The following is a 24,128-nucleotide window of genomic DNA, read 5'->3' as shown; positions in this document are numbered from 1 at the left end:
AGAGAAATGATCGCTAGGAAAGCAAGCCGAAGACCGCGAGAACGTGGAATGCAGAAGAACGACCACAGCTGAACGCACAAGTGTTTACGCTCCTGATTGTTTGTTTTTGTTTTTGTTCTTGTTGTTATTATTATCGTTCTTTTTTTTTCCCCCATTAATCGTTTGTCTCATCGTTGTTTGGGTGTTGGGGTTGGTATCGGGGTAGGGCGAAGGGGAGGGGAGGGGAGGGGGAAATCCGGGGCGGGGGGGGGGGTGGGGGGGGGCAAGGGGGAGGCGGAGTCGACCGCGGCTCAGAGGCGGTACTTCCGGAGGAGGTCCGACTGCCACACATACTTCCTCTCGGGGAAGTGCTCGGGGATCTTGATCTTGCGGAAGTCCTGGATGCACTTCTCCAGCTCCTCCTCGATGGTCATCTTCTCCTTGACGGGCCGCTTCTTGCAGGTGCTGGTGTCGCGGGAGCCGGCCGTCAGCGTGCGCAGCAGGTCGCTCTTGCGCCGCTGCTCCGACTGCTGCAGCATCTGCACGGGGCCCTTCTTGGGCGGCCGGTCCAGCGTCTGGATGTTGGCCTGCCGGCTCACCGGCCCGCAGATCACCGTGCCCTGCGGCGAGCTGGCCTCCGACTGGCTCTCCGAGCTGGAGGTGGAGAGCTCGCTGAAGGAGTTGCCGCTCACCGCCTCCCGGTCGCCCTTGTGGTTCGTGCAGCAGCAGTCGCAGTGCGGCGACGACCACCTGGACGGGCCGCCTGGAGAGGGAGAGAAAAAAACGACAGGTGAGGCCTACAGACAAGAGCCATTCATAACGTTACATTACTTTACATTGCATTACGTAACATTACAATCACTGGGCAGTCACTCTTATCCAGAGTGATGTGTAGAAGCGGAGAACATCAGTGTTACCCTCAGGAACACAAAAATACGGCATCACCAAGAGGGCACAGAGAGGGCCCGTTAATAATCGATAAGCGTATTGTGGACCAAACAAATAAAATTTCATATTGTAATTCAAGAAGGCACCACCAGACAGGTAATCTTATCACTGCTTTATCTGTCACATGATCCAAAAGGGAATCCAAAGAAAGAAAGAGAACGAGACAGGACAGCTAATGGGGGGTCAGGGATATCTGAAGAGGTGAGTCTTCAGTCTGTGTCAGAAGATGGGCAGGGCTTCTGCTGTTCTGACTGCAGTGGGGGGGGGGGAAGTTGGACTGACTACCCAGGGCCCGAATGGGGGGAGGGCCCTCGAAAAGCCTGGAATGATGCGCGAGAGACATGGATTCAAGAGAGGAAAAAGGGCCCACAGAGACTGCTTATGTATAGGGCCCAGAAATTTGTGCCACACACCTGAGTGGGAAGGTCTTTTCTACAACCAGGGGGCAGAACAAACAGGAAACTTGAGGCATGTGTGGGGGGGGGGGGGGGTTGGGGAGGAGTGCGGGAAGGACATGTCAGACGCCCAGAGGTGGCAGAATGAGATGCTTTAAGAGAAGTCATTAACCGGGAGATATGCAGCATCATGCCAGGGCTGATAGTCATTACACGGCCATTTTGATTCCGGTTTGGGGTCAGTCATGACTGGTTTAGTGGAGCCGCGCGGACGTCTGGCAGGTTGAGGAAAGATTTCTTGTGTAATCTGTCAAGCCGGCGTTCGAAAAATGCTTTCAGGGGCACTTAAAGATTTCTGCGAAAGACGAATTAGACGTGCCTTTTCCGCGGCGAAGTGATTACAGCACGACTAACGGCGGCGAAGATAAAAATGAAATTAACACCCACGCTAGGAGAGGAAAGGTTTATTGTAATTACAGAGCTCTGTTTGACGAGGACCTGGAAATCCCCGGGGAAGGTACATGCGGTCGCACCAGTTTATTCACTGTCAGTACGGTCTGGCTATTAAAACACGTGGCTGTTAAATGCCCGAATGAGGCTGTGTCGCACACATTACCGTCGGTGTCAATTCAACAGCGACGCACAGCACTTCAGTTCCAATTAAATTCCCTAGCCCTTTCAATTCTATCAATTCAAGTCATTTTCCAAAAACCAAAAAAAAAAACCTCTAAATTCCTTTTCAATTCATCTCAATTCCAAAAACTGATTAAATCAACAAACACAATTCCAATTATCCATTATTCTTCCATCACAAATTACTTCAATCTCCTTAAATCAACTCAAAATCCAAGTTCAGTCAGTTCAGTAAATTAATTTGAGTTCAGTTCACAAATTTATAAATCCAAATAATCCTAATTATGGGTATTTTGCCGGTCCCTTTAGCTGTCAATGAGCACCAAGGTTTTGGTTCAGAAATGGTAAAAAAAAAAAAAAACTTCACCTTTTGAAAGGACAAACCTTTGGCCATTATACATTCATATTCTATTTTAAATTATTTTTCTGCACCTGCATGGATGTCTGTGCATGGATCTGTCTCACGAAAGTGATATGGAATGGGAACCCATGTTGTGCTGTGAACATCAGCGCAGCTATGGGTGGCATGGTGGTGCAGTGGGTAGCAAGAAGGTACAGGGTTCGAATCCCGGCCAGGGCCTTTCTGTGTGGAGTTTCTTCCGGGTACTCCGGTTTCCTCCCGCAGTCCAAAGTCTTAGCTAATCGGAGACAGTAAATTTCCCATAGGTATGAGAGGATAGGTGAGTGAATGGTGTGTGTGTCCTATGATAGATTACAAATCATATAATCTTAAAATCCAGTTGCATTGCATTTGGTTGTCAGACGTTCTTATCCAGCAATTCTCAGTGCAGAAGAACCAACACAACGACTCAGGGTTATTTTGGCCCTATAGACAGACAATATACACATTAGTTTCATCATGTGCTTGGCATCAGTAATCACAGCTAAAAACCTGTATTTAGAGATATCCTTTTGAACAAGCTGAAATGCTTGCAGTCGACTGAATGTCCTCATGAAATTATAAACATCACTTCATTACATTGCTGTGGCTTGGTAACACATGGCGTTGTTATACATAGAAATTAGCTCCAGGCGTGTTGTTAACCGACTTATTTTAATTTTTGTCTCATCAATGAGAGACCACTCCTGCTCGTGACTGACACTCTGTTGCCGAAAGACCATTATCTTAGGAGACCGCCTGTTAAGAAAAGCTATGCTAATCATAGCTTGAAGGAACCTCCAGCCTGCTTTGAACAGACGGCTCGGTAAACGTTGTTTGTTCAGTTTCGTTAATGATTAAAACAATACTTTGGTCGTTTTTTTAATTTTTTTTTATTGCCCCTTTTATCTGAGTCCACATCGGTGTGAGGATATCTCTCTGAGCAGAGAAGGGGAAGATGTTTATACGAACATCGCATATGTATGAAGAGAAACTGACCCGGCTTAACCTGGATTGACTCCATTTTATGTGTTAATAATGTAACAGACATTTGACATTTACCATCTGACACATGTGTAATAAAGGCTTTAGGCCCAGGCTCTACAGATTCTCATCACTGTGGGCTCCTGGGAGTTGTTTTGTTTTTTTTTCTTATCTATAAGCCCCAAACTCAAATCTATGAAATAATGGTTTTAAAAAAAAAAAAAACATATTTCAATTCATCATTCTACGTTAAGAACAAATTGTATTTTGCTTAGATAAAACATGGGTCTATTTTACTGAACGTGCATCAAGATCTGGCTCATGAAGTTCGTCACTTGACCGTACAGCCTGCGGTTTTACAGAACAAGGGAGATGCTTGCCTGTGGGACTGAATTACTTTACAGATCACTGAGAAGTCCTTTCATAAAAAAAAAGTTAAATATCAAGAGCATAAGTACTTTCTCTAATACAGAGCAAACAAGAAAAAAAAATTACATTAAAAGCAAAAAATACCAAGGGCAATCTTTCAGACATTTCAGATGCCATTAAATAAAGTAAGATTTGTGCTTGCGGATGTAACGAGATTTTGTCGCAACTTACCAAAAAAATGAAATTGCTTTCTTAAAAAATTGCCTCGCCGCAAAGTATGGTATGTGGATGTATTTGCGTGTTTTTAAAAAAAAAATCTCTTCTATTTTTGTACTTCCTCTATGACCATGAAAAGATTGTTTTGATATTGTGAAAAAACCCAAGGGCCTCTCACCCAATGCACACTGGGATAGGCTCCGGCACCTCCCATGACCCTGACCAGGATAAGCGGGCATAGATAATGGATGGATGAATGGATGGATGGATGGATGGATGGCTGAAAAGCCAAGGGCGTTGAATGAGTTAGTAACAAAATTCTTAGTTTTGCCACTAGGGGGTGCTGCTTTGGGCCCCATCTCTGCACAATTACGGCATTTTTTTATTTAAAAAACATTTTTATGGGTTTTTCCAGCTTTATTGGACAGGACAGCGTAGAGAGACAGGAGGAACGGAGGAAGAGAGAGGGAGAAACGTGTGACAGAGGTCGGCGGTGGGACTCGAACCGCCGACATCGCGGCTCACAGTGAGCACGTGGACAGTGTTCTGCAGGCTACACCATGAGACACCCCCCCCCCCCCCCCCCCCCCTCCCCACGCCATTTGTTTTTTCCTTTTGTGGGCCCCCTGTCAGTCAAGGGGCCTTGTAATCGAGTGGAATTCCACCGCCGTATGTAAGATTGATCCCCGGGCGTAGTTCAGATTAGTCCTTCCCAGGCTAGATCCGCTGTTTGTTTTCCGCTGTTTCCCTTTCCTTCGCTTCTATAAAGTGATCCTGGTGTTAATTACCTCCTCTGTTTCTTCGGTCCAAATCAGCCCGTCTTCCTTCCTTTTATTTGCAGTGCACCGGTGTCGGCGAGCTCGAGGAAACTCTACGCGGTTCCCACATTCGCATCGCAATTAACCGCCTTTTCACAGGATCGATTTATCGTCCTTCACCCCGGTTTCTTAAAGAATACCCTCACATTTACAGTCCAATTGCCGAGCGGTTACGTACATACGTTCAACAGTTTTTTAAAATTAAATTCTGATAAAGTTATGTACATACCCTAACCAATTGCTTTGTGGGGGGGGGGGGGGGGGGGATCGAGAGCACTTTAATGCGACCAGTCTCTCACTTAGTTTGACATTAGCCCATTACAGTAAGATTGGATTAGCCGGTGTTTCGTATCCGTCTGGCGCGTATTTATGGCTCGGATTTGCATCATCCGGGGCAGAAATTGAATGCAGTTTTGAGCTGCAGAAGAATGAGGCCCCGTAAGCCTATTCAATTCCTTGTCATTGCCATAAGTGGTGTCATCAACCCCCACCCCCCCACCCACGACCCTTTCCATTTAACAATCGGAGTTACAATAGCATCTGTAGCCTTCCCAAATCCCCCCCCCCACCCCCCACCCCCCACCCCCCCAGTATGCCTAGCTCCCACCCAGCGAGCAGAAGCTGCAATACAGACATCTAGAGGGGTGGAAATCAGGGTTGAGAGATGTTTTTACGTTTTTAAAAAAAGGAGTAAGTTTCACCCTGATATAGCAGAGGATTTGCCCTTGACATAGGCTGGCGACGTCCTAGTGGGATCATAGAAGACTATGACTTTTCAGCCATATGCTGCTGGGTTTTCACCTGAATGCCGAAACACCGTCTAACCGACTTCTCACCAGGAAAAAATGTCCACTGAGAAGGGAGCAGAAATACAGGTTCACCGCAAGATTTGCATTTATGAACTTTATTTTCTCTCTTAACCAAAACGGGTTTCTTGCAGGACTAGGGGGGCTGCTAGCTGATAACTGAAGATGTGTTAAAATGGCCGACTCTGCCCGGCGTTAATTCTCCGTTTCGTCAACGAAGCGCGATTCCAACGTGAAACACCGAGGCAGAAACAAACCCTAACCCTGTAGCAGACCTGGGTCAAATGCATATTTGTTTTGGATTCAAATACTTTTCTGTGCTCTGTTGATCTTGCCTGCTGTAATTGAGCCTGCCAATATGACCAGAATGCGGTGTTTCTACTTTTTACTTTTTTTAGAGTATTTCATTGGTTCTAATACACCAGACAAGATCAGTGAAGCGTAGAAAAGTATTTGAATCCAAAACAAATACGCGTTTGACCCAGGTCTGCCGCGTAGCGCGAGCAGATAAACCCCTTGACTGGAACGACCAACCTTGATGCATCGCAAAGACAAATACGCGCTCTAATTACTTAAGATGTCAGCACGCAGACTTTACCTGCTCAATAAATAGAGGAGAGGCGGGGGTTGGGGGGGGGGGGGGGCAGGGGAAGACGAGACTCTTCCCATCCAGCTCTTTTGCTTATAGTGCTGAGCAGGCCATTCATTTGTGTCGCCGCGCGTGTGAGGGCGTTCTGATCGATGAAGGAGCCACACCTAATTGGCGCTTTGAAAAATGGGCCCTGACTCCGTGATACAGCTAAATCCGCGGGCCTGCCGATTCCCACCTCGTCTACATAAAATCACCGGGCCGGACCAGGCCGACCGCAGCAGAGTTGCGGAGGAGACAGATGCCGGGGATGAAAATTACCCAGCGTTCAATCTGGCCCGGGAGTGGTAAACTATAATCCGGGCCGATTTTCAACAGCTCACTTTTCACATTCGGCTCTCCACAAGGGCACGGTGTAATGGCACCGTTCCCCACGTTTATCTTCTGTTTACCCGAGTAAGAAAATATGGTTCAGGACCTACATTCAGGTTATTTAGGGAGTCACAGCAGGTTGTATGTTGATTTATGGGTTGTGTATCTGGCTCCTGCTTCCCAACATGTCAAATCCTTAAAAAGCGCGGGTCTGCTGTCTTGTCAGTTTTTCTGTATAATATCTATAACCATTGTCTGTTCCATAAAATGCACACACACACACAGTATGGGATATCACTGTACAAAAGTAGACCCATCCAAAAATTAACATAATTGCAGCATTTGAAAGCAAGGCAGATTGTTTCATTAGTGCTGTTGTTGGTGTATCCTACTTTCTACTTATCTTTTTCTTTTTTTGCTTTGCTTTGTTTTGTTTTCCTCCTGTCTTGTCTCACTTCTCTTTTTATCTCTTTTACTCCTCCTTTACTTGTCTTCGCTCATTTGTTTATTTGTCCATGACCTACAGAGTGTTTCAACTAGAGATGCCAGCTTTGCAGTCTTTTACTTCCAGGAATTCCACACCTGTTAATCGTGTGGATTGCTTGCTGAAACAGTCAAAGCATTGTGGTTTAGTGAGAGTCACGCATCAACTGAAATGATGTTGCTATCACATAAATCCACATTTTTAGGAAATACTGCACTGTAACATCACCAGTACAGACCTTTCGGGAATCGGGGTGGTTCGGAACTCTGAAACATTCGAAACTTCGAAAGTTAAGTGAAAATATTCACATTTCAACTTGAATAATTTACTGCAGTGGCCGCTTGCTCACAACTCTAGCCTTGCTAGGTGTATTGATTAAGACAAGGCTCCATGTTTGAGGCAGTCTCTGTTTACACCAGGCAAGGCTGGCAAAGGCTTTTCAGCGCCCTTTTACGAACACAAAGAAGGTCACTCTGCCGCCCAAACGTTTTGGCTCCGGTGGAAACTGTTTTTCGGCTTCATTTGCTTGGGGGTGATCTTTGTGCTCTCGCTGTTTCCGTTTCCCCTCTTTCTCGAGTTCAGCGGCCGGGGAATTCACTCAAAGATCCTGCTGGGTTATCGGGGGGGGTGGGGGGGGGGGGTGAGGGGGAGGTCGAGGGGGGCCTGGAATTGCTACTTGCCTCAGAAACACTCCGGAAAACAAATCCAGGCAGGTGAGAACCTTTTGGTTATCAGGACAAAAACCAATATAGGAGAGGGGGATCTTATTAAATAGTTTTTTTTTTTTTTTTAGGTTGGCTTTCACTTTTTACGTTTAATGCACAGACATCACAGCACTACTCTGTCTACTTTCCCTTTGCTCATTGTTCCAGGCTAGGGTCATCATCATCATCATCATCATCATCATCATTATCACCGCCGGCATGCACAGTTGTCTTGGTCACTGAAGCTCCAGCCAAACGTGGCCCAACACTCACCCAACTTTCATAGTCACTGAGGTCTAGCCTTGTGAGCCGTAACTATAGGCAACCAGGTCTTCCCACCATTTTTTTTTTTTTACAAGAACCGTTTGATTTGCATATGCTTGAGGTCCCTAGTTTTCCCCAGTGTGTCCATTTCTCTGTCCTCTGTCTGCATAGCTGCACATATTCTGTCTGTTTTGAAAATAATCAAACTGGGTTTTGTTCAGCAGAATGTACTTCCATGCATAGGCTGGACCCTAAAGTGGAGAAAATCAGAATAGAGTTGAGCTAAAGACAACCAAACTGATTCTAATGGTGACTGATTCTAAAAAAAATTTCACAGGAGAACACTTTTTAGTTTTTTATGGAACTCTCTATGGTAGGTGTGGAAGGAGTGAAGGCTCCCAGATTGAGCTGTCATAGAACCCTTGAACTAGACAGGGTTCCTCTGTGGAGACACAGAGGAGCCTTTTAGAACCCTTTCCTTCATGAGAGTGCAGCATGCATCCTGCCCTTTCCTGTGCATGTTCAATTTATGTTTCCATTCCAGGGAGACCAAAAAAAAAAAAATTTAATAAATAAAAGATTCAAATGTCTTTTTAATATCCACTCTGAAAGGGCATATTGTCTGTGGTCAGAGCCCATTAAACCCAGTCTAATTGCCCGGCTCATGTGCTGCGATGAGCTGTCATCTTAGGTCAGGTCAAGTCGGGTTGTGCGTCCCACTGCGCCACCCCCCGCCCCCCCCCAGACCCCCCCACCCCCCCCCCCCAGACCCCCACCACTCCCTCTCCCTGCCCCCAGATACCCTCACCACCACCCCCACCACTCCCTCTCCCTGCCCCCAGATACCCTCACCACCACCCTGCACTGTGATAAACACGTCCAACGTTAGCTCTGCATACGTCAGCTTGCATCCGGAGGAGCGTTTGAAGCGTCAGTAGCACTGCCTAAACAAAATCGCCGCATAAATTCACAGCTAATAAAAATGCAAACGTTCACACGCTCCTACCGAGTTCACTGCAAGCATCTGAACATTTCAGTAACCGATTGCAGCAGGGCCGCCCAAGCCTTTTCCTGAAGATCTACCGTCCTGTAGGCTTTAATTTCAACCCTAATTTGGCACCCCTGACTCTACTAATTAGCAGCTCAATGAGATTTCTAGCGGTTGAATGAGGTCTGCTTTTTTTAGGGCTGGAGTGAAAACATATAGGACAGTAGATCTCCAGGAACAGGGCTGGGCAGCCCTGAATTACTGTGTCAAAATTAAGCTTCAACACTAGGTTAGGTCATACCTGTCAGGCCAGGGAGACATGTCATCTCCAATGCTTTCACATGAACGGGTCCCTAGACTAGCTTGTACGCTTGTGAGACTTGACGTTTGACTACATGAGACTAGGTCGTCCAGCAGTGTGTCTCCCCCAAAGTCGAAATGACACCGAGGAACCTGGGCGAGAAGCAACTATCCAAGATCTTTGGCAACTGTAAAGTGAATGTGTCTTTTCCTTAGGATGTGTCAATAAAAATGTGTTAAAATTGCACACACTTGCACACACACACGCACATACGCACACGCACTCACGTACTCACACACCTGCATGCATGCACACACAAAATTAACACAAATAAACTTTGTTGTGCCAGCAACTCAGTTGCTAGCTATTTCTGTCGCGACATCTGTTCCTCACACCCCATAAACACGGATGCAACCCTCGACTGGCAACTAAGACCGCAGGAGAAACGGGGCGTGAGTGCGTGCTATGGAGGTGCAGGACTCCCTGCTGCTGCTGAGGAGTTTAATTTGCAGTATATGAGGGTGCGTGTATCACGTCCCTAAATGTGCAAGGCTGCTGAGGGGGGCGGGGGGTGAACGGAGGACAACCCGTGAGACAGAACTCGAGAGGGCGCGATTTTAATGCGTCGGTATATTTCGAAAGTGGCATCGGCGGCTGCAGAGGAGGAGCGTGTCACGCTTTGTGCTTCGCGCCGCTTCCTGCTTCACGCTGGCTGAACCTGTTGTTCGTTTTTTTTTTCGCGGCTTCCATTTTGGAGCTGACAAGTGACCTCAAGGTTTTTATCTCCCCCCCCCCCCCCCCGACAGAAAGAGAGAGCAAAGTCGTGGTGCTATTTATGAACAGAAATGACCCACTTTCAGACCTGGGGGGCAAAGCGGGGGGTTAGTCAGTGGTCACCCAGTACCCAACAGCAGGGATTTTCTCATGAGCATTTCTCTCAAACGTTTATAGATAGACAGATAGATAGATAGATAGATAGATAGATAGACAGACAGACAGATAGAGAGAGAGACAGATATGATAAAAACCCTGGATTGGGATGGCAGGTATGCCATCCCGCCAAGTTACGCCTTGGCGGGGTTTAGTTTACAAACCCAAGAACCAGAAGCCACAACACAACAGTTTTTTTTAAATGACCCAACAGTTTCTTTTCTCTTCAGATTTGAAATGGCTAATCACCACTGTAAGCCCACGCAATCACAAGAACATCAGCATTCTGCAGTCCATCGGCTGAGCTTGTGCAGCCATTTTGGTTTTTCTTGCATACTGGACTGCAGTTCTTACAGACTGCAGGCTCCCATCTGACGTGGTGGTCACTAATGGATTTTGGGGGGAGACCCCGAGGTGGAAGAAGCCGTTAAACCTGTACCCCCACGGTTCCATCGCTGGGCGAAGCCGCAGCCAATCGGGCAGCAGCGGCCTGTGACGCTGCTGGGCAACAGTGGAGCCTGGTCGTGATTAGGATTCGATCTCCCCGACAGTGGGCTACAGCCGGCCAAGCCCGCAGCCTGTCCTGGTGCATTACCCTCACCATTCCATAAGGCTCTGCCTGATGGGACATCCCGGGAGGGGTGTTCTGGACGATCTTCCGCATCCCTTCCACCCCTTCTATCCATTTTTAATCCCTCTCCATTAGCCTCTGTCTGACAACACCGCCACCCCCCCACCCTATTCTCTCGGCCACGCCCCGGTAGCAGGAGGACTGAATATCATGCCGGGGGGGTGGGGGTCCATCCACGTGTGCGCTCTCTCCCACGGGACAGCCCCTCCTGCGGGGGGGGGGGGGGGGGGGGGTGTGTGTGAGGGGGGTGCGGGGGTTGTAAGCTTAACCTGCCACCACCTCCTTCAAAGCCTTTCCTCAACTTGCCATTACAAGAGCCATTACTTCCTGCCCTCAGAACCCATTGGTATTGACTGGGGAGGCACACACACACACACACACACACACATGTGTCTGCATCCGCCCGGTCTCTCAATGCGGTCTTTAGTCTGTCTCTCTGCTGCGATCGATGCGTCGTCAAGTCAATCCCGAGTTTGGACGATTGCCTCCTGATTGATTTCCCTGACAACGGAGGATGACATGCGGGTGAAGGGGGCTGGGGGGAGGAGGGGGGGAAAGGGGGGGGGGGGGCAGGAAGTTGTTTGGGCAGATGGATTATCTTAGCATAATGTAAACATGGCTGGCACACTGTGGCTGGATATATATATGTATCCAGTGTGACAGGGCTCGGTTTGTGGGAGAGGTTTGGGGCAGCCTGAGGACCACGCCTACTGGTTAAGTAGGCACACACACCTGGAGTGCGTCATTAATTAAATCCAGGTATTTAAAGTGTGCTTTCTGCCCAGTAGGGGTCTGTGACCAAGGAAGACAGAAATGAAGAAAGAGAGAGAAACGTACCAGCACGAAAAAAAGGCTGGGAAGTGTTTTTTTAGTTTTGTTATTTTGTCTTTGTTATTTTAGTTTGTTGTGTTGCTTTATTATTTTCACCCTGATCCCGTGAGGGTGAAGGGCTAAGCTGTTTTGTTTGTTTTGTAGTAACTCTCTCTCTCTCTAAAGTACGAAATAAAGACCGGAATATTCCAGGATTCTCGTATCTCCCTGTGCCCAACTTTTTAGAAAAGGGGTGTGTCGCGATGTGTTACAATATATATATATATTTTTTTTTTTTTTTTTTTTTTTTTTTTGAACAGCTATAAAACATGAGTGACAGTGGCAACTGTGTTTATGTAACTGAGTTTACAGCAGTGGTCTCCAACCCTGGTCCTGGAGAGCTACAGGGTCTGCCGGTTTTCATAGTGACTCTGCACTTCATGAATCAATTAGAGCTGTTGATTACACAGTTAACTCAACTCACCTGGTGTCTTGGGTCTCAATTGAGTGCTGATTTTAAGGTGACAACAAAAACCAGCAGACCCTGTAGCTCTCCAGGACCAGGGTTGGAGACCACTGGTTTACAGGATCCAGTGCTTAGATGTTAGCGTACAAATGTTCGTGTTCTGTGTATGCAGCTAAATTCAAGACACTCTGCTTCAAGACACAACATTGGCATGTTTGTTTCCGTGACCTTTTTTATTGCCAGAACAAACGACAGTTTTTATGGGGTCATAAATGGGATCGGTTGTGAAGGGACAGCTTCGATTTCACATCTGAGACTCAGCATGTAAGATGAATTCTGCTTCATCGAGCGTTAAAGATGTAAGATGGCAAAACAATAAACTAAAGAGACAAACAAAAAAAACTTAATTTAAGCATTGGTACTCCGTCCTAAGACAGAGAAAGCCATGTGGGATTTTAATGCACGTTCTTAAAATCTGCAAAACAATTTCAGAAAAGGAAATTTAAAGAATTCTGCAGTCCACTGAGATCTGTAAAGGAAAGATTCACAGCGCAATATATGCAATAGCAGACTTGAAAAGATAAGATTCCTTAGATTTAGTACCCCTGATGACGTAGGTGACGTAAGACCAAGACCTTCAGTCTTGCTCTACAGGAGAATATGTACATTCACATTTATCCCCTCAGCCACATTGTCATTAGCTTTGTAATTTCACAATTATCTATACATGCAATATGTGGGCAGTGTCCTCTGTCACTCAAACAATTCATGATGTCCCTATATTTGAAACTTTATTTTTAAATAGAGTGCACAATGTCTGTATCAACGTGCCAATTTGAATATAATACGCTGCCTCAATTCTGAAATTACTACATTGCATCAATTCAGATAATTGCAATCAATTTAAATTTCCATTTTAATTAACATTCTTGCAGTTCGGACGAAAAAAGAAATCACTTCAGACTAAATGCAACAATCTGCTATTAATCATCACATCCATCCAATTATCATTCCTGTCTCGAAAATGTATATTTACATAAGAAAATTTTAATTTAGAATGGCTGCTACAGGAACGAATGTGTGCATGTGGTTTAAAGCAAAAGAATACACTTCATATAACTCCAAATCAGCTAGTGCAGTGATGCTATGCATTAAAAAACATTAAAAATGCACTTTTAATATGGATCCAGAACTTCTTTGCTTCTTCTCGGCTCAAAACGGCACAATCTGTACTCGGTACTACAGCTTTGCAGAACGCCAGACAATTGTATCAGCAATTATAGTGTTGCTAACTTGGGCTATTTCACAGCAAATTGGGCTATTTTCTCATTGTGTTGGGACGAAAGCATTGGGCTGATTTTTCTGTTTTTCTTTCTATTTTTCTTCCCGCATGAAAATAATGCACTCGAGTATATTCATCATTTGCTGCGGATGGGACATGACTCACGGAAAATTGGGGTGTCAGTGTCAGGGGAACAGCAGCTGCAGCTAACAATGCAGGTAGCTAAATAGCACTCACTAAGCAAAGAGTTATTCTTGCTCTAAACAAAAAAAAAAGGGGATAATTATCTAAGTACCGTAAAGACCCAAAAAGAATGGGAATCAGACCTGGTCCTTATGAGTGCTGGGGAGAAACCATGATGACTTTGAAGGACAGAACTTCACAGTGAATATGGTAAACAAAGTAACTTTTCACATTATTCTCGCATTTAAATAATAGTGACATGGCACTTCTTTAAAACTAACAAATGATGCGTTATTATCTTTCAGCATTGAGCATTGGGGTTTGGGAAACGGTCCCTCCACTTTTGACATTCTTTATTTAAGAGCATCACATACATTTATAAAACTAAATTGGCCCTTTTTAAGTATACTTAAAGTACTTCCTGGAACTATTTCAGAACTTTTAGGGCATTTATGAACTACTTCTAAGCTTTAATATACTAGATCGGTAGACTTCAAGCATTTTAAACCATAATCTGAGTTTACTTCTGGAAAGTAAAGTGAAAGCACACTACCTGGGATATAGCTACGGATAAAATCTTTTAAGAAAGACGTGTGCTTTTATAAACTTTTTTTTTGTTGTAAGCGAATGCCCATTAGGGTGCATGAAGGGCCTGCATTAGATGCACAGAGAGTCCAAGAAGTGAGAAATGACACAAATAAATATGTTAATCGCTGCCATTAAGGACAGCTGTTCAGTCACTTATGAACTGGCCAACTAATGTGTCCACGCGAACAATGAATATGATAATGAATAGTGACCACAAGTAAAGATGATATAATTGCATGCCAAACTGTCATCCTGTCAACCTTGCGCCACACATTAAACCGTGTTAATTATTTCTCTATAGTTTGAATGTCATCCTACCAGACCACTCATACTGTACGTCCCTCTGTAGTCTAATTAGGGCTTTGCAGTAATGCATTATACACATAGTTAATTACATTACATACCCTCTATGGGGGGGTGGGGGGGGGAGAGCCCTCATATTAACATTCATTCTGCTAACAAATTGCTGCTGACCACAATCCGCACACAAATGAAGCAGAAAATACTGTCAGCTCAGAAGCTGATTCCTCTTTGTACATCTACATTACATTACATTACAGCCATTTTGCAGATGCTCTTATCCAAAGCGACTTACAAATCTTTATTTATACTATTTATACCGCTGGATATATACCGAAGCGAAGCAGGTTAACTACCTTGCTCAAGGGTACAATGGCAGTGTCCTACCTGGGAATCGAACCTGTGACCTTTAGGTTACGAGACCAGCTCCTTACCCACTATACTACACTGCCGCCCCACCTTCTGAGGGAGCGGACGTGCCGAATCGCTTCCCGGTATTTGCCTCCGAGCCCGAGCGGGGGGGGGGGTCGTATCGATTTTGCCGCAATCCTGCGAGATTTCCCTTCATTACCGCCGTACTACAGCAAGCCCCCCGAAGGCTCCCGCGCAGCTACTGCTGGAATCTGGCGCGATATTTCATTAAGTGCGATCCCCTGTCCCACGAGAGTCCTTCTACAGCCTATTCATTCCCATGAAGAAAAGGAGGACATTTTTTTTTTTTTTTTTTGCGAGAGCACTAAACCCATGAAAGCGTTCCTCCCGGGGAGACCCCTTGAGGTCGGCTTAAGACTCCGCGCACCCCCCCCCCCCCTTGTGTAAACTTCCCGCCGCGTAAGCGATCCACTCCCATGGTCCTGTCGCCGGGTAAATCTGCGTAATCCACTTTCGAGAGACGATAACGCGCCGGGGTGGAGCAAGAGGGGTGCATGTGTGGGGGGGGGGGGGGATGGGGTGGGGGGGGGGGGGGTAAGATTTGATGTACTGCCCTAAGGCGCCCGGCGCATCAATCCCGTGTTTGATCGCATGAACGTTTCTCCGATGCGCGCGCGGCTCCCGGGAGAGCGACGGACTGGCAAATACAAATATCTGCTCCGGAGATATCACTTACAGCACTGCTGAGGTTAAATAATAATAATAATAATAATAATAATAAAACATCATAAATAAATAAATAAATAAAGGGAGCACTGAGAACTACAAAAAGAGCTCGCGTGCAATTGGGTCCTTAATTGGGTCCGTATAGCAGGAGTCCCACCTGAGACCCGTTCCGACAGAACCAGAATCAGAGGATCTTTGTTAAAAACCGTTAACAAAACGAAACCGTTAAAAAAACTGCTCAAAAAACGCCCTGTCGACATCACAAAAGGGGGCGAGCTAACATTCGCGAGATGAAGGGTAACTCTGTCTCTCTCTCCCCGAGCCGTGTGATTGGCCGGCCCAGCGTTCCGCTAACAAGGCCTGACCAGGGGTCTGAGGCTCGGTCAGCCGCTTGATACGAGAGATCTGTCAGACCGTTATCTCCGTCTGGCCCCCGCTCCCCCGCTCCCCCGCTCTCCCCCCCGCCTCGAGGACCACACGCAAACCCCGCTTTCAAAATGCTCGCCCGCCGCTCCCAGCATGCACCAGCTGCACTTAACCGGCCAGGCGTTCTGCTCCACTTCCTGTTTAGACCCTTTATCCGTTTTACCGGCGGACCGCTTTCCGCCTGACAGACCGTTTTTTCCCGCCACACCGACGATAGATAGCGAACTGCGATAAAGTAAATAACTAAATAAATAAATAAAATAAAATAAATCTGACAGGAGCTGGGCAGGAGAACAAAAGCAGAGAAAAACAAAACAAAGAGAGCGCCGCGAGACCCTCGCCGAAACTCTGAGCGACTGACCGGGCTTTGCCGACTGACGAGGTTTTCGCTTCATTACAATAGAGCAGCTGTTCCTAACACGGGCAGCGGAGGAGGGTTCCTGGAGTGCGGCTGATTGCGCCGTGGCAGAAAATCTATCCCAGCATTCCCTTCCCTCGACCGCACTCCCACCCCTGAGGTCAACGCTCAAGATGGTCAGCTGACTGAGAGGTCACGTTGGGGGTCGTAGCTATAAAAATATGTACCTAACCCCATTGCCCTCAACTGAAATGAGAGGCTTTCCTTTTTTTTTTTTTTTTTTAATCGTTTTTTTCTCTTCGTGTCCTCTTTCGCGAAATCGTCCTCGGCTGAGGGTACAGTGATGTCATACCGCCCGAAACGAATCTGGCCAATTAGTCCCGGCAGCCGCCGCTTGCGCAGAAAGGCAATTAGCCAGCCGCCGAAGTGATCAAGCGAAGCAGCGGTGGATTCATTAAGGAAAACCAACACACGCCGTGAGAGGGGAACCAGGGAGGAGAGGTGGTGGAGGGGGGGAGGGGGAGGCGGGGTGGATGGTGGGGGGGGGACAGGTTCTTCACTGCGCAACGAAGCGATCCCTAAAAAGAGGACACATTTACACCAAAATTCCCTTATCAGCAGCTGGGCCCTGACCCAAATTCCCCCCACCGCTGCTTCTCGGGGTTCGTAGACGTGATCGGATTCGTCCAACCAGCAGCGTGGAAATGGCCCACAGAGTGGCACAGAGGTGCACTTCCGCGACTAGCCCGTTCCAAAACGTCTACATTTTTGCAACCTTTTCTCTTTTTTGTTTTTTTTTGTCAGTTGGATGTGCGATCACTCTGCAGTTGTTGTCTAACTGAGGCGAACGATTCGTAAGTCAGCGCACTTCACACGCTGAGACGCGGACACTTACGAAAGATCCCTGTGACATCAAGTCCTCCCGGATTTTCATTTCAATTAGAATAGCATGTGCGACACTTCTGTCTCTCTGTAGCGGTACCCGACCTCCCCCCCCCCACCCCTCTTCCCCCAATCCCCATCAAAAGGACCGAATCCTTTAAGAGACACACGAGAGGTGGATTTCACATGGGGTGACCTCCCCTATTCTCCCAGAGAAGACAGAGATGTCAGCTCGTCTAGGCATCGCTTTACAGCAGCGCTTGGCACAGGGCCCTTCCCTTTGCAACCCTACGGAAATCGAGACGGGGGTCGGTTTGCTAGCACACAGCCCACGTGTGTGACGATGCGCCAACGCCCCCCCCCCCCCCCCCCACCCCCCGCCGTCAGCCTGTCTCCCTATCAAACGCCGGCGAATTTCAAAGAGAGCTGAAAGGAACTCATAAATCAGAGCCGGCGTTCCCAGAGGGCCCATTATAATAAGCCCACATTGTGCAGGAAACACGAGTGGCTTTGAGGATTTTGAAGATCCGTAACCATAAATTCAAAAAAATAGCGGCCCGCTGCCACACCTCGAAAAACGCGCGAGCGCTCTATGCAAACGAAGCAGGTAATTAAGACGCGCGCGTCTCAGAAAGATCAGAGGAATCCAAAGCAATCTCGGCTAATTTCGGCACGCCGAGCCCCCATTAAGGAACCGGGAACGGACCACCCAAATCGCGCCTGTGCGTGTGTTGCCCGCATCGACTCAGTTCAAAAGGAATGTTTTTTTCGACTGGAAGGGCATGTGGGATTTCGGTTTGGCAGTATCCCTTGTTTAGAAAACTAGGAAGGGTACAGAAGTTTACTGCTGGCATGCAGTGATATGTGGGGCAGCAGTGTAGTATAATGGGTAAGGAATCTGGTCTTGTAACCTAAAGGTCACAGGTTCGATTCCCGGTTGGGACACTGCCATTGTACCTTTCTGTAAGTCGCTCTGGATAAGAGCGTCCCCTAAATGCCTGTAATGTAATGTGATTTAGTGATTGGTCCATATACAGTAATCATGAATCTAAACTAAGAGGTGTAGTCTTTAACCTTTACCACTAAATTGGCACTAAACTGTACCTTAATTATGACAGGGACAGACTGCCCTCCTTCCCTGAAGCCTACAAGCAACACTGTGCCTGTCCTGACAGACAACAGTGGGACTTCAGATAAAGACCATTTCTCACAAGCTTCTCTTTCTGAAAAAAAAAACGGTTCATGGTCTTGTCTCCATAGGGGACCCCTTGTTAGTTCTTCCTGGAACCCTGTATGGTAGCTGATAAAAGTGCAAAAGCTGCCAAACTGAACCATTTCGACCAACAAAGAACCCTTGAGCTAGACAGGGTTCCTCTATGGAGACACTGAGACGCCCTTCGGAACCCTCTCTTCTGAAAGCGTAGCCTCTCATCCACGTTACCTTTCGGCAAACAGCAGCTCGTCGTTTTGTCAGTTGTAGCATCTAGATTTGAGTTCTGTCTCAGACTCAACAAAGACAATCTCGTCATCTTGAATCTGTACACTTTTCCAGACATGGATTACATGTAAACAGCCTGCTGATGTTTAGTTTATCAAACTAATTTGATAGATTGACAGAGAAAGGGAGAGACAGATCTTAAGGGAAAAAGAGTTCATAATGGAATGAGAGTTCATAAGGGAAAGAGAGTTCATAAGAGAAAAAGAGTCGATAAGGGTGATGATGACACATTGACTGAGCTGACTGCAGCCTCATTAAGCAGTTTGGACATTTTACCCATAAGCCCCAGCAGGTCTGGTCTGTCTTCCACGATCAGCTTCCATTTAAGCACAAGCAAAGCTGCATTAAGCAGGTAATTCATTATTTATCGGAAATAGCGACCTTGAAACGTTAATGTCTTAATGGAATAAATGCTATTTACAACCGAGGAGTCATTTAGCAGGTGCTTTTAGCCAGAGCAACTTGCAGAGGTACATTTCACGTGGAAAAAGCAGACGCCATGAGAGGTACAGATACCAATCATGTAAATGCCATTGTCAAAGTGCTTGCCTCAAGATCTGAAAGCTTTTTTAAATTTGAAAAAAAATTGGACTCAAAACCTGCCTGGGGTACATAATGTAGCATCTCGCTAGTGGGGCTGCCTAACTGCTCCTCTGGAGGCACATTCTGCCTTTCTAAACTGCCTTTGCATGACAATGACTTTGACATGGCATTTGACATTTTGGAATCTGAAAGAATCTGCCCATTTCACAAGGTTAAATCCGTCGAGCATTATTGCATTATAAATTACCAAGTTTTCCCAAGCAGCAGAACATGAATGCAGTACCTACTCGCAGAAAAGACCCTTAGTATGAAACATAAACGCATTGCAACAAATCCAGTGCAAAAATACATCGGTTTTACAGACCTTATGAAAAACTGAAAAGTGTGCGCAAGCGGCAAGGTTGCATACAGCTTTAATTCTTTTCTTTCTTCAATCTGTTAGATAGTGTCTGCTAGCCCTGCTGAACACAGTAAGCCCGCACAGTTTCAGTGACAGACCCTGAGCCGCCACTGCAAAAGCTGTCACAAGGGGGCGCACTGACCAGAGTCTCGTCATCCGACACGTGTCCAATAACACAAATCTCCAGACTCCACACCACCCAGTGCAACTGCAGCGGCCATGATGCATCAGCTCCGACACCCCGGATCGTATCTACCCCCCCGCTCCTCTGTCGCGGTGTAGCCCCGTGGGCTCCCAAAATCGAGCGACGTGAGTCTGATCTGATCCTGTTCTCCACCCGACCTGCCAGAGGAAACCTGGCGTCCAAACAGGGAACGGGCGAGGTGCGCGTTCGACGGAATTCACGGCAGGTTTCAATTCTGTGCCAAAGTAATTTTGAGCTATCCCCCCCCCCCCCCCCCCCGCCCCCCCAATGATATCCTCTCCAATCTTCTTATTAAAGTATTGCATGCATGGTGCCCATCCAGACTTCCTCACGTTTCCTTGGTCTCTGATCACATGGTTCATCAGATTTCCCAACCCTCCCAGCAGAACAGACTGCTAAACAGCAAACCAAATTATTGTGCACTATAATGTCTTTTAAAAAAAAGCTTTCACCCAATTAGTCACATTTGGCTAGACCAGAACAGAATTAAACTTTAAACCTGCTGGTTTTGTTTTGCAACCTGAATTAAAAAATCTACTTGAGGGGCATTCACTCAGAATAAATAATTATAGTTCTGTAAAGTTCTTTTTTGGTTGTTAACTACAAGCGATACAGCCTGTGACCGAATTTTGACCGGTGACAAAAGCGTATCCTAAGATCACACCACAAGTATGATGCAAGCCACAGGAAATGAGTTACTTGACAGTCGCACGTTTCTAAACTGTCATTACCAATATCCGTCTAATCGAGAGACAATGCTACGGATTTCATATCGCATTTCATTTCTCCACGCTGCCTGTCCTTTCCCATATATCTCCTGCATTTTACGTCACTATGAATACATTTCGTATCAAATAATCTAATGTAACATCATGTACTAATAAGTTTTAAAAATGATAATAATCACTCTATCATCATCACTATCATCATCATCACCATAATAATACTAATACTAATTATAATAATTGTTGTTGCTGTTGTTGTTGTTATTATTATTAGCATTATTATTATTATTATTATAATCCACACTATCCTTGCATGGGGTAATATGCTCAACAGCACAGCGAAACATTACTTGCCAGGGATTTGACAGCTCACGGTCCAAGGCTGTGTGTGTGTGTGTGAGTGTGTGTGTGCGTGTGTGTGTGTGGGTGTGTGTGTGTGTGTGTGGAGTGTCCCCCCCCCCCCCCCCCCCCCCCCCCCCCCCCCCCCCGAGACAGATTTGTCAGGCGTGTATAAAGAGACGCGGCCCCCTGTCGCGGAGGACCAGACGCTACCCGCCCCATCACAATCAGCCCCCCCCACCCCCCCACCGAATCAGAAGTCGCTCTCGCGCGTGTCGTCCGCGGACGAGGACGAGGAGGAGAAGTCGCGCTCGGATAACGAGGGGAGGGAACGAGGGCGCGGGCCCCCCGGCGATTCCCAGCGCCCTTCCCCAGTCAAAGCAGAGTAAATAAAAAAACTGAGCGCGTAGCGTAGCGTAGCGGGTATAATTTCCCTGGACAAAGAAACGCGCTTTCTGACTGATGAGGAGGGGCTAAGGAAGGACTGGAATAATGTTTCTTTCTTTTTTTTTTAGTAGTAGTTGCAACACACTGTGAGACTGGGGCGCTCTGGGCCTTTAGGCTGGGGCCACCATTTGATAATCGAGTAAAGATCGAGCACCTCACGTTCATATTAGAGGCTGTCATAGTACATCTAAGGGTGTCCCAGATACTGTCGCAACTGAGCGATGGCCCAGCGACGGCCCAGCGCTGGCCCAGCGCTTACCGCCTGGGTTCGGCCCACATACCGCTGTGGAATGGCGGCGATGAACCCGTCCGGGTCCAGGCTGCCAGAACACCGCCACGGCTCGACCTCGACGGGGCCATGTCTCGGGCGTGATATGCAGTTGCGCCGCGTTCGGCCGAGGACCCAAACTACGTGATAAAACTGCCGAGCGGCCGGTCACAGTGGCTAAAGTGGCCCAAAACTGACAGGCTGCCCAAAACCTTACCTGTGGTTTCTGTAAGAGGAGGAATTCCTCTATTCCTCTTATAAGAACAGAGCTTACTACTCTTATATGAACAGAACGTATTTCCCTTATTCCTCTTATATGAACAGAGCTAATTACTGTGATGTGAACAAAGCTTATTCCTCTTATGTGAACAGTGCTTATTACTCTTATATGAACAGAGTGTATTTCTCTGACATAATTGTGGTTGGTTGCATTTTGCCCCATTGCCATAACCTACCCTTAAGCGCCTGAACTAAATCATATTTCATAATCATCTGATATCTGTTTTCATTATTATTTATTTATTTTTCTGTATTAGCACCTGTGCCCATAAATGTTGCTGGGTACCAAGATGGGTATCTGCTTTCTTCAACCCTTGGGCAACTGATGTGGGTCGGTGTCATTATATTAATATGCATATAAAAATTTCTTAAATAAGTAGTGATATTCAATTAAACTCATTTTTTCCCCATGCCTGAGGGGAAAATTACTTGCAGCCGAGTTAACAACAGACACACATGGATACGTAGAATATAACAACAGCCATGGGGATGAATAAAATTATTTTAAATACGGTATTTTAAAACACCACGCAAGTTATTCCCAGTAATTGCTTTCCGTCACCGGCTCCCATGGTGAGTCGCAGAAAATTATCGCCACATTGTATTTTTTATTAATTATTATTATTAATTTTCCCATTCCCCAAAGTCAAGAGTTTCATTCTCAACAAGTTCGTACTTCCAAATGGCATCTGAAGGAAACATGCACGCGAGTGCACTGTGTGGTTTGCGGTTGCAGATAAAGCCACAGCCATTTGTTTGTTTGTTTTTTTGTTTGTTTGTTTTGTTTTTTTTTGCTTTGTCATTATGAGATTCTTGGCTGTTCAGCACCCAATGAGTATGCATGCATTAACGCAAATGCATATTTTTTTTCAGTTCCCAATGCCACTCTCCTATTTTTATTCCAAATTTTTGAGCATGAAAGCCAATAAAATTTTGAACCGCAATAAAAGCCTGTCCAGAATCCGTTCCACTTGCATTGCGCATCAGATATTTCCCTCACAGGAAAGAGGAGTCTGGAGTAGAGTTGAACAGGTGCCAGCCTTATCACAAACCCCAAGGCGGGGTAAACTGGGACCGATGCCAAAATCCACACAGCCTCGCATATAAGGGAGGTATTTTAGTTCCTCACTTGATTGAGCTGAATAAATGAATTATTGAATATGCATAAGATACGAGATGCAAGCATTTTATTCCCACAAAAGGGTACTGCTCGGCATGTAAATCATAATTATTCATGTTAGCGATGTCCAAATTGGACACATTAGAGTAAATTGCGCAATTATTTCCACCTTACTATTGCAGACCCACCTGAAGCTTCCCCCGCGCGTCTCGGATATTAGAGATTGTTCGCCGTAACGCAGGGCCCATCACGGCATTTTTTGATAGCTGCGCGTTGTTTGGCATAATCTTCCCGTTGACTGAGTTGCAAATTATCCCTGACCTCAAGGCAAATCACAAAATGGCAAACAACAGCGATACGCATTATTACCGTCGTTCCGCACATAGCAGAATATTACACGGCTCTTCTTTTCGGTCTGTTTTTAGGGAGCCTAAATGAGGGGAAAATACAGAAAATAATGTTTCCATTTTGCCGGCCGTTTCTTTTTTTTTTTCCCGCCCTCGCTCTGCGAAATAATTTCATCTGATGCTGTCACTGTGGCGGCCTGAATTACCTTTCCAATTTCATCTCAAGGTCTGTTTTGTTTGGGTGGTTATTTACCTCGCCGGGTAGAATATGAGTTATGTTTAGAGGTGCGGAGACCGGGCGAAGCACTGAAGCAACATGATTACGGCCGTCCGCGAAGGCAACACGACCGTAAAGCTGTTTTTCGAAATGGGAAAATGTAATAATCACTGGGGAAAAAATCTGTTCCACACTATACAGGCCATCCTCTGTAAGTGTGGAAAACATTTTTTTAGGCTGTTATTATGAGGCACATTAAGTTGATAACCGTATCCAAGTAAACTTTTTTTTAAAAAATAGCATCCCATTTGTAACCAGTCATTTTGACACCGATGACAACTGCGTGATTACTTAAGTAATTATGATTAATATCTTTGCCGTTAATGAGAATGTCAGAACCCCACATGGGAACTGAACCCAAGCGAACTCCCTCCAGAAATAGTATTGACACAATGTGCATTTGAAAATACAGCGAGCAGCAGTATAATCCTATTAACAAAGTCAATCAAAAAGAGAGAGTCTTGTTTGAACGTGACTGACATGTCATTCTGCTCCCA

The 24,128-nt window shown here is 46.2% G+C and overlaps 1 protein-coding gene across 1 annotated transcript in view; it reads right to left on the bottom strand.

The window, feature by feature from the left end:
* Positions 1–260: 260 nt before the first annotated feature.
* kctd16b (potassium channel tetramerization domain containing 16b) overlaps positions 261–24,128 on the bottom strand; it is a 68,781-nt gene continuing 44,913 nt past the window's right edge. The window contains exon 3 of the mRNA XM_035435026.1: positions 261–742. Coding sequence (XP_035290917.1) covers positions 291–742 — 452 coding nt within the window. The 3' untranslated portion in view covers positions 261–290. The remainder of the gene's footprint in view (positions 743–24,128) is intronic.

Source organism: Anguilla anguilla, chromosome 9 (assembly GCF_013347855.1).
Source record: "Anguilla anguilla isolate fAngAng1 chromosome 9, fAngAng1.pri, whole genome shotgun sequence".
NCBI lineage: Eukaryota > Metazoa > Chordata > Actinopteri > Anguilliformes > Anguillidae > Anguilla > Anguilla anguilla.
The sequence above is the reverse complement of the archived record's forward strand: the minus strand, read 5'-3'. Positions and strand labels throughout refer to the sequence as shown.